This window comes from Muscardinus avellanarius, assembly GCF_963383645.1.
Source record: "Muscardinus avellanarius genome assembly, chromosome: 10".
NCBI lineage: Eukaryota > Metazoa > Chordata > Mammalia > Rodentia > Gliridae > Muscardinus > Muscardinus avellanarius.
In genome coordinates, this window is record NC_137796.1 from 24,097,895 (window position 1) to 24,109,161 (window position 11,267).

At 38.0% G+C, this 11,267-nt stretch overlaps 1 protein-coding gene across 1 annotated transcript in view; it reads left to right on the forward strand.

Moving 5' to 3' along the window:
- Nucleotides 1–524: 524 nt before the first annotated feature.
- CDH8 (cadherin 8) overlaps nucleotides 525–11,267 on the forward strand; it is a gene marked incomplete at both ends in the record, with an annotated part of 366,073 nt that continues 355,330 nt past the window's right edge. The window contains one exon of the mRNA XM_080704548.1: nucleotides 525–776. Within this exon, the coding sequence (XP_080560674.1) occupies nucleotides 525–776 (252 nt within the window). The remainder of the gene's footprint in view (nucleotides 777–11,267) is intronic.

An 11,267-nucleotide genomic window follows, 5' to 3' on the forward strand; every position in this document is an offset into this window, starting at 1 on the left:
GAGAGAAGAAGAAAATCAAGAAGAAAAAAAAAGGAAAGGAGAAAGGGAGGAGGAAAAAGAAAAGAAAGGAAGAGGGAAAGAGATTTACCTAAAGCAGTTTTGATCATTGCCACAGCTACTCAATGAACACTGAAATCTAAATGAAGCTTAAAAATGAACGGACTTATTAGCCTGCTGATTCTCAACCTTGAGGTCCACTTCCTTAAGCTCAAGAGTTTGGGAAGTGCCTCCTGTCCTTCTTAGGCTCTTTTGAAAGGCAGGGACATGGTTTTAAAGCCTGTTTCGGTGGACCCTTATCTTTCTTCCTCCTTGATTTTGCAGGTAATTTTAATGAGAAGGAAAGCCAGTGGATTGTGGTCTTAGAAAAGCTGCCTAGACGATGTGAGCTTCTTTCTCCTGCTCTCAACACGTGGCAGAGCTGTAAGTACACGCTCCGCACTGCGTGATGAATTGGATGGCTGCAGACCGGAGGCAAAAAAAATAATTGTCTCATTTTCGTGGTGATTTGCTTAACTGGTGGGACCATGCCAGAACGGCTAGCGGAAATGCTCCTGGATCTCTGGACTCCATTAATAATCTTATGGAGTACTCTCCCGCCTTGTATTGACATGGCTCCGATGAATCAGTCTCAAGTTTTAATGAGTGGATCCCCTTTGGGACTAAACAGGCTGAGTGAAGAACAGCGGATTTTGAACCGCTCCAAAAGAGGCTGGGTTTGGAATCAAATGTTTGTCCTGGAAGAGTTTTCTGGACCTGAACCGATTCTTGTTGGCCGGGTAAGCTTCGTTTTTTAAGATCCTGATTTCAGGGTCTGTTCGTGGTCTTTAGATGTTTAACATAAGATTGCCCACAGTTGATGCTACACTTAGCTGTAAATCCTTTAGACCAGATGGCTTGTTAGGTAACCTGTTGGTTTCTTTAGGAATATGAATAATCCCATGGTAACAATTTAAAATAGCCCTCAGGAGAAAGCCTCCACGCACTTCTTTTGCCCCCTAGACAATAGTACAATGCTTGTGTACTGCACAAACAGATATGCATTCTTTTGCATTTATTTGAGAGTTCTCCACACTAAATCTCTAGTTTGTAAAACTTGGACTAGTACTTGAAGAGATATGTATTTTTGTTCCATTTGAATTCCTACCACCTCAGTTGTTAAGATATTATTTTGTTTTGTTTTAATTTAAGGCCATGTATCTTCCATTGCAGGTAGATTTTTTTCTTCTTTTTTAATGTTTATTTTTTCAACCCAAAGAATGGAAAAAGAAAAGATTTTAATGTAAACGCTTAGCAGTGCCTTGTACTATTGTATGTTATACTTTGTAATAGGAAAGTGGTTGATTCATTGTCTGGATGAATAAAATGTATATAATACAAATTTTAGTTTAGTAGTGTATGTGCACAAGTGTGTGTGTATGTATGTGTGTGTGTGTGTGTGTGTGTGTGTGTGTGTGAGAGAGAGAGAGAGAGAGAGAGAGAGAGAGAGAGAGATTTATATTTATTTTGTTATTATTGGCAAGTTCTTTGTGTAGACATAGATTGTCTGCTTTCCAGAATCATTCTGTGGGCTATTGAAGACGATACACGTTTATCATCAGAAATGTTTATAAGCTGCTAATTTTCACGCACATTATCTTCATAGGTAAAATTCCAATTATGAGCCTGCCAGTGGCTGAGATTTTCCTGATAAGCTAGATTCAGAAATGAGTCGTGCCAATATTATTCATTTCCCAAATGCAGTGATTTAAAAGAAAATTAGAAGGAGGATTAAATATTGATCTTAAAAACCTGAGTTAACTCTTTGTGTCTCACTAGGAATATATGATTGCATTACCTCTTCTACTCCTTGTCTTGCTAAATAAATTGATCCTGTTCAAGTGTTATGTTTTCTCTTTTCATATGGTTGCCCTTGGATAAAGAAAGCTTGGTTGGCTAAGGATATGTCATTGGACCTTACTGGGCCCTTCCTCTATGCTAGCCACTACTTTAGGCACAAGGGGACATATCCATAAAGCAAAATTCTTTTTTTTTTCAAAGAACTCACATTCTGATCAATCCCGAGTGCTTGGTATGTAGTAAATAATATTATAAAAGTACTTTTTTGGCACAAGCCTTTTGTATCTTAAGAATAGACCTGTCCATATATGTATTTGTATCTATTGGTGTATCAGTGTCCATGTATGTGTATATATGCACATATATACATACATACATATAAAATATATGTGTACAAGATGATTTGTACTTCCTTTTACATAAATCCAAAGTATAAAAACCTGTGAAAGATTTTTATATGCCTGATACAAACTCGGGTAGCAGAACTGACTGGAGGCTATTTATAGTCATAATGCATCCGATTACTGTGACTGTTCATATATTTCACTGCAGAAGTATTAATGTAGTTGATTACAAGGTGCTGCCCCAGACCTGCTGAGACTGTCACTTAGTGTGTAGTTCATGAAGCTTCATATGTTTCTAAAATGTGAAAAGTTCTGAACCCCAAAACACATCTAGCCTCATGGGTTTGGGACATGTGCTGCTTTGACGAACGTTATCTTTTTTATGTCGATGCAAAACCCAAACCTTCAATGGATGAATAAATGAAACCAAGATTACTGAGCCAGTAAATGAGTTACCTGCATTTAAGTCTCGTTGGAGATTTTCAAGGCCATAATTTCACTCACCATACCCTATTACATATTAGTAACTAGGTACCTGGAGTTTAAACTATAATTTGCACCTAAGAGTTATTGAGTTCAGAAAGCAATTTCGGAGATTCAAAAAATTTCTTTAACCAGTTCTAAGACGAGTCCTTTGCATACCATGTGGAGCTTTGAAAATGTATACTTACCAGTTAGAGACTGCCTCTTTGCTTTCCGTGGTTATCCTCATTAGCCAGGTATATCACTCTGGTCCTGTCTTGCAGAATGTAAATAACTGAACATGCTGTGCCCAGGAGAGCATTCCATTTTTATCTGCAGAGGAAAAGTAATTAAAGCAAGGTTTGTTTTGGACTAAGACTCTGATGGCTGATTTAGCCTCCATTCTCCACATGAAATAATAGAGATAAAGCGTATGACCAGGATTTCGCTTCCCTGTGTAACTCAGTAACACTCGAGATGTTCATGCCTCTCTGCATGATAGACATATTAGGAGGCAACTCCAGGATTGTGAAATGGTCAAAAAGCCCCTGAGTCTCAGTGACAGACATTGTTTATAATCGAGCTCTGCTCCCTGCACCATGGCCGATTCCCAAACAATTGTTAAAGCAGAATTAAACTTATTTTCTGAAGAGCTTTACTACAAACATTTTCATTCAGACTTATTTTCCCATCAAGGAAATTGCTTCTGAATTATGACAGCCTTGCCTTTGAGGATTTGGGGTTGTCACAAAGCCAAAATATACATTCCAGGTGACTGCTCCAGATTATGCGTCAGGCTGAGTGCGAAGACGATCCGTATCGGGGTGCCCACCGGTGCTTTACAACGTTTTATCTCTGTGCACATTCTTCCACATCTGACTCTTTCAACCACTTCACTGCAGAGCTCCCCGGGAACCTGGCTGAGAAGCATTAGTTACTTATGAGCATACCTGCTCTTTAAAGGGCCCTCCTGCGAGTCACTGTAGTCGGGGCCCCAGACCTTGCAGGCTGAGTTCAAGCTCAAGGGCAGAGCCGGCTCTCGAGTAATTGGCTCTTCAGAGCTGCACATATACCCTGACACCATCCATCATCTGATCATCTGGTTTTACATATCGGTAGCAGCTAGATGCTGAAAAAGAAGCTGAGCATTTGAGATGGACTCGTCAGAGATTTAAATATGGATCTTGCCTCTTTCTGGGCTCTAATCTTGAGGGAAGTTACTGAAGGTTTTCAAGGATTATACAAATAAGATAAATAAGTATATTTAACAGTAAATAAAACAGATGCATAGTGACTGGCACACAGTAACTTTGGTAATGATTGTATTCTTAAGTGTGTGTGTGTGTGTGTGTGTGTGTGTGTGTGTGTGTGTGTCTGTAGCAGTAGTTGTTGACAAACACGCAAACTCTTGCCTCAAAGACTCTGAAAGCCTGAAGAGGAGACCCTTCCATGGTCCAGGTTGATAAGGATAAGAGTGGAGGTGGTTTTCAATGTGTCTTGTGAAATGTCTGGAACTCAGTCTGCTGGGTAGGAATAGGGTGGAGCGCCAACTGAACAGAAAGGTTTATGCAGAGTCATGGGAATAAGATAACAGACTGGACACTCTGGTTCAGGAGAAATAAAAGCTTCTATATTTCCTGCTGAATTAGAATTAAGTTGGAAGTCATATTCTTAGAGAGCCCTTTCCCGTCCATTCTGCCTAAAATATGTCTCTCCCCAATATTTCACACCCTCTCTCTGTGTTATATTTTTATTCTTCTGATGACCAATATCTAACACCATATATATCATGTTTATGATTTTTCTCTTGCTTAGATTCTAAATTTCCCAAAGAAAATATTTTAATGTTTTTTTCCTGCTCATTGTGTTATACTAAAATATCCCAGAACCTAAAATACTAAAATACTATCTGCATATAGGAAGTTTCTCAGAAAATATTTTGCATGAATACATGAGTGAATTATTTGCGTATATATTGGAAGAATTTATAAAGCCACATAAACTTAGTCAGATTTAATATAAGTGGCATTTTCTAATAACGAGTTCCATACTTTAATTTCATGTTCCTTTTTTTTTTTTTTTTTTTTGGTGGTACTGGGGATGGAATCAAGGGGCATTTCTACCTTCGGGCTACATCCCCAGCCTTACTTTTTATTCTTCTTATTTTAAAACAGGGTCTCAATGAGTAGTTTCAAAGGGCTTCATTAAGTAGCTGAGGCTTTCAGAGAACTGAGATGCCCCTATCTCAGCCTCCCAAATGCTGGGATTACAAGAGTGCACCACCATTGCGGGTTTTCATGTTCTCTTATATTGCTTGACCAGCTGGGGCCTTTAAACAACTATTCCTATGTATAGACTTTTAAGATGTTTCTTGGAGATAGTGAAGATGGAAAGATCCACTTACTAAAAGCAACTCTCTTTCAAGAAACTGCAGAATTAACCCTGTAGAGACCATCTTCCTTACCAGTGGCAATAACAGCACATGATTTTCCCCCTCATCCTCTAACTACTTTTTGTGCTCTGGGCACAAACTGAAGCAGACATCTTCTCCCTGAGTTTCTGAAAGGTAAAGAATGGACAAGCGAACTTTCCCCCCACTGCCAGCTCTTTGTGAAACAAGGTGGTGCACAGCCTGTTCACAAAACATAAGTACGGAGCATCCCATGTTGTCACACACACTTCCCACAAAGATTTTCTCTGGGAATTCTGGCAAAGAACAATGTGGCTCCAGGGACTCTTAACCCAGCTAGGTTTATTTGTTCTGGTCTTAGAAAAGAGAGTGAGAATATCCATGGTGGTTTGTGATAAATCTTGCAACTGAGACAGGAAAAAAAATTGTCATTGTGTCAAAATGTGAATTTGTTCTTTCTGATAGACAGCTTTTATATCATCATGAGATCCTCTGCTATAAGTAAGAATATGATAAATAAGACCATTCCATAACTATTTACTAAGCATCTACTACCTGCTAAGTCTGCTGATGTCCCGTTGCCAGTGATGTTTTAGTACTAAACAAACACTGATCTAATCCCAGTGCTTGTGAGGCTGAGCCAGGAGGATCCTATGTCGGAGGCCAGCCTTGATAACTTAGCCTGATCCTTTTCTTAAAAATAAATAAGTATATAAAATAGGGTTTGGGTTGGAGCTCAGAGCTCAAATGGCCCTGACTTTGATCCCCAGGATTACAAAAGAAGTAATAATCACATGAACAAATGTCACTTTAAAGCAGAGGTAAGTACTCTGAAGTGAAGGAACACGGTTCATTGGAAAGCACATCCAGAAGAAGCTGAGCTGTTCTGCGGAAGGATGGAATCTTCCCTAAGGAAACAAGCTGTGAGCTAAGACAATTAGCCAGGTGAACCAGGATGTCTGGATGAAGAAAGAAAGCATTCCCGGCATAGCATGTGCAAGGTTATTTATAGAGCCGAGAGAAGGTCAGCGCAACTGAATGTCTTAGTTCAGACTGCTAGAAAAGTTGACATGGACTCGGTGGCTTATAACCAACAGATTTTTATTTCCCACAGTGTTGGAGGCCTGAAGACTAAGATCAGACTGCAGGCAAGGTCGGGTTCTGGGGAGGACCCTCTTCCAGGCTGCAGACTGCCATCTTTATGGTGTATCCTGACAGGCAGGAAGATGGCAAGCAAGTCCTCTAAGCCTCATTCATATGGGAACCAAACTCACTGATGAGGCCTCCACCCTCCTTTCCCAGGCACCTCCTCAATGCTCCAATTATTCACACCATCACATTGGAGATGAGAATTTCAATATAAGAAGTTTCCTCCTGACCCCAGGGCTGGATGTTCATAAGCTTTAGTCCACTGCTGTGGAAAGCAGAGAACTTGGATTAGTCTTGAGTTAAGGTTAAAAAAAAAAAAAAAAATATATATATATATATATATATATATATATATATATATATATATATATATATATATCTTTGGCTTCTTTCTAATTCAGCTCAACTTCAAAGTAGCTAGGAAAGATCATTCCTCAGCCTCTCTCGCCTGCATTTTCTCCCTTGTAATCATATGGTAGATTAGGGTATTATATATTTCAGACACAAATACCTATGGAACAAGAATATAAATACATGCAACATATATATTCAGCACACATCGCTTTAGCCCTCGTTCTGTGGTTCTTGCGATCCTCAGCTCTTCTTCTTGCTTTATTTTAGGGAAAAAAAAATTGGTTTGCTCTCCAGGTGGTCAGAGTTATTCTATCCTAAATCCTCTCTCTTACATAAACTCCTCTGCTCTTTTTCCTCGCCACCGTTTCCCTCCTACCTGGGCTTCTGAGTGTTCCTTATTTGGATGTAACTCTGTGGCTGGTGATGCCACATCTATTTATAATCCTCTCTCTCCAAGGCACTGACTCATTTTCTCTCTTTAAATGTGACCTTCTAACCTTCCCTCTTCCCTGTGACTTGAAAATCGTTTGGGTGGTGGTTAGTATGAAGGACACAGGATGCCAAATAATTACACTATATTACAGTTTATGGTGTCAGCGACTAGTGAGAAAATTGCACTTGACAACGCCATTATTTTTGCTGGCCGTTTGCATGTTAAGAGCACTGGGCCACGCAGCCACAGCCAAATTGTATCTTTGGCCTTGTGAGAACAATTCAGTCAGTTCTGTGAAGCTTCTGCCTACTCAGACAGAGCCTGTGTACCAATAATTTGGCAAAACTGCAAGTCAGCATCGTGTGTCTCAATCTGGCCAAACAACGAATGTTTTCTGCCTCTTGCTCAATGTCCTGACTTGGAAATAACAGCCATCCCAGAGCTGTTGGAAATCTTTTGAAGCTAATATAAACAAAGGGAATAATATAAGCCCTAATCAAGCACAAGCATAAACTTGCACCACCACATGTGCACACACACACCCTTATATACCCTTGGAGGCATGCAAATGCACATGTAAGCACACATATGTAGGATGTTATACAAGCTTGCCCATAAGCACCAAGTCATCATTTATTCCTTTCTTTCTGTAATCCGATGCTCCCACCTCATCCATTTTGTTCATTACAAAAGAGAAGGTGACAAAGTGACCAATCCGTGCTTATCTCTGTAGATACTTTGAGAAATAAATTCAATCAGACTTCTTCCAGGAAGAATCTTGCATATTTTGTCAGTCTTTTAAGGTTCACCTCATTGAGCCAGATATTTTTCCCACATGAAGAAAAATGAGAACTGTGCTATGTTTGTAGGCGAGTCAGATTATATAGTCCAGTTTTATGGATAAAGAACAAGGTAGTTAATATAAACAAAATAAGAGACATTACAAGTGTGAAGCCAAAATTATTAAGGAAGAATTGAGTAAACATAAATACTAGTCACCTGCAAGGTTATTAATTGCATATTCACCTGAAAGAACAATTTGAAGTTATTAAAATTAGAACTAAACTGAGCATAATGGCACATGTCTATAATTTGAGGACTTGGGAGGATGAGACAGGAGAATCTCAAATTTTGGGCCAGCCTCAGCAACTCAATGAGAGTCTCAGCAACATAGCAAGACCCTGTTATAAAATAAAAACATAAACATGGCTGGAGGTGTACCTTAGAGATAGAATCCCAAATATAAAAAATGTGATTTATAGCATGAAAACATAGATGCAATATAATAAATATGAGACAAGATATAAAATGTGCTTAGACTATAATTATAAAGTTAATATGTGATATATAGTCAAAGTGCCTGGCTCAAATCTATTAAGATGTATGTGTACATAAGATATATGCACACATAAACACACAAATACTGAATATATGTGTTTAAATATTTACAAATATAACAAACTGCTAATACCCACAATCTGACTTACACATATTCAACAATTTTTAAATCAATCTCTTATTATGTATTTAGTACTCTTTTCAGTCAACTAAACACATATGTATTGCCAATGTTCCTGATTTTTAAAAATAATATAAGGAGAATGTTTATCACATTACTATTCATTGTTGTTCATGTAAATATTTTCCCTATTGAAAATATAAGATTGTTTTAAAATTTCAAACATACAAATCATGTCTATTGGATAAATAGAATCCAAGTATCCCACTTTAAAAACAAAATGGGAAATTAATTCCTGACATTGACTCACATCAATAATTGTACTACAAAAATAAAGAGGAACTTGTAAAGATATAGGCAATCTTTTTATGTAGTATATGTGGTTGGATTAGCAGGTTTTAAAAAAATAATTTTATGCGCTTCTCTTTTTGTGTTAGGCTTTTGTTATAAAACAGAATAAAGTGGGAGGAAAAATAAATTATAATGTTGTTTTCTCAATTTTCTTAAGAATTAGTGCCATTCATTTATAGCAAATTTTTGAAAGCCATGATTTTACAAGAAACTCATTTAGCAATTTGAATCCTATTTAAAAAAATATACCTGTTTTAAACACTTGGTGGGCCAGTCTCAGCAATTAATAAGTTAAAATGCTAAACATCTTTAGTCATTTTACACAACTTTGAAGAAAGAGCAGTCTTGCTGCACTGCTAACTACATGTTAAGTGATTTCCATTACCATGAATAAAACAACAACTAACCAGACATGAAGGTTTTATGTATGATCTTGAAGTGTGAAACTATTAAGTTCTCAGGTGATAAAGTTAGCTTAGATGCTATTTGTAATCTTACAAAAAAACACGAATAACCTGAAAAGGTATTTATAAAATTATTCTGATAGAGCTACTTGTGAAAAACCTATTTATTTACCTGGAAAAGTTATTTATGGAATCATTAAAAGTTACTATGAAATTATAAAGCTATTTATGGAAGTGCAATAATGCTACAGTATTTATATGGTTTCATTTTGCCTGGCTATGCATGTTTTCTAGATGCTGCTATGTATATATTTTATTTTGGTGGTACTGGGGTTCCTGGAAACCCTTCTACCTCCGTGCTACACTCCCAGACCTCTTTTATATTTTTTGTTTGGAAACAGGATCTCTTAAGCCAGCGAGGCTGGCTTTGAACCTACGCGATCCTCCTGTCTCCGCCTCCCAAGCGCGGGGATTACAAGCATGTACCACCATGCCCGGCTAGATGGTGGTATTTTAAATATTTTCCAATATATCTCATCAGACTATATTGTTTCCATAATATTTAACATAAATTTACCTCTACACACACACACACACACACACACAGAGACACAAACACACTGGAATCATTTGGATAAGTTGGCTGTGATTTTCGTCCCTAAGTTCTTTAATACTTTGAAATGCAGTAAAGAAAGCCTTGTTAATGTCCAAAAATCCAGAAGATATGGGCACGTTCTTTTATAAGCCCCAACTCTGTCATCTCAGATTTCAATATATTTAGGAGTTCTTTTATATAATAAGACCTGCAGCAGAAATAGTACCTACTTACAAGAAGATGCGTAGACCACAGGTAGCTTGCTGCAATGCTTGAATGCTAGTTAGAAATGGAAATTCTCATTAAACATCTGTATATCCTGGGTTACTTAAACCAGAATCTATATTTCAACAATACTCCCAGCTAATTAATTTTTTGTTCACACAGAAACATGCATTTAAATATTTAAAGCATTTTTGTGTTTATACCTTTAAGGAAACAATCAATCAATCATCAATCGACCCTGGGGATGACTTGAATCCTACTTTTCCTTTTTCTCTCTGTACCTGGCCTGAGTCCGCTCAATTAAAGAAAGGGGTCATGGGGCTACTGTTTGGAAAAGCTCCAGAAAAGGTTTCTGGAGCAAGAAGTTGTTCATCTCATTTGGAATCCCATGTAGTGGGTACCCAACTTGATAGGTTGCAAATTTCCATTTGCATAGGCGGGGGTCTTCCTTCTGCTTTGTCCTGGAGATGCTGGTTAAGGAAACCGTGTTTTCCCACCCCCACCCCAGCTCCATTAGTTAGTGCTAACTGCTCAGTTCTCAATTTTACAGACTTCTTCCTTTTCTCTGTATGTATTTACCACAATGCTGCAGATGTGCTCTGAAATCTGCAGAGTATCAAATGTCACTGGGCTTCAGTGGGAGACAATAGCAGAATCTAAATGAGCCTGATCAGAAGGGCTGGGAATATTGGGGAACAGCAGGGAATAAAACACTGGATGCATATTTCGATTTCTCCCTAATCCGAAAAAACAACAACAACAACAAAAAAGACTCAGTTGCATTGCACAAACATTTTTGTTGTGAATATTACAGTAGAGATTATGAAATTGATGATGTTGTGCAGGGACATTAAAGTGGGGAAGAAAATCAGGCTTTAAATAACCCAAATAAACTGGTAGTATCTGTTGAGTGTTTACTGTAGGGTACTTTACATATAATATTTACCTTTTCACGCTTTATAGCAACTTCCTGATAAAGGTATCATTAACCCCATTACCAGATGGGGAGTTAATGAAGGGAAGAGTTATTTCCATTAGAAGGTGCAAGTTAGTCAAAGAGTGGGTGATAAATCAGGAGTCAAACCTGGGCAAGGTGATCACAGAGTTTGTTCTTTTAACCATGGCAACATTCTCTCACTTGAATCCCTTGTGTCAGGTGCTTGATGTGCTCATCTGAGGCTCCAATTTGCTGCTGGAACAAGTGAGACCCCTGACATACTTCAAGGCATGGTCTTACAAGTGTAA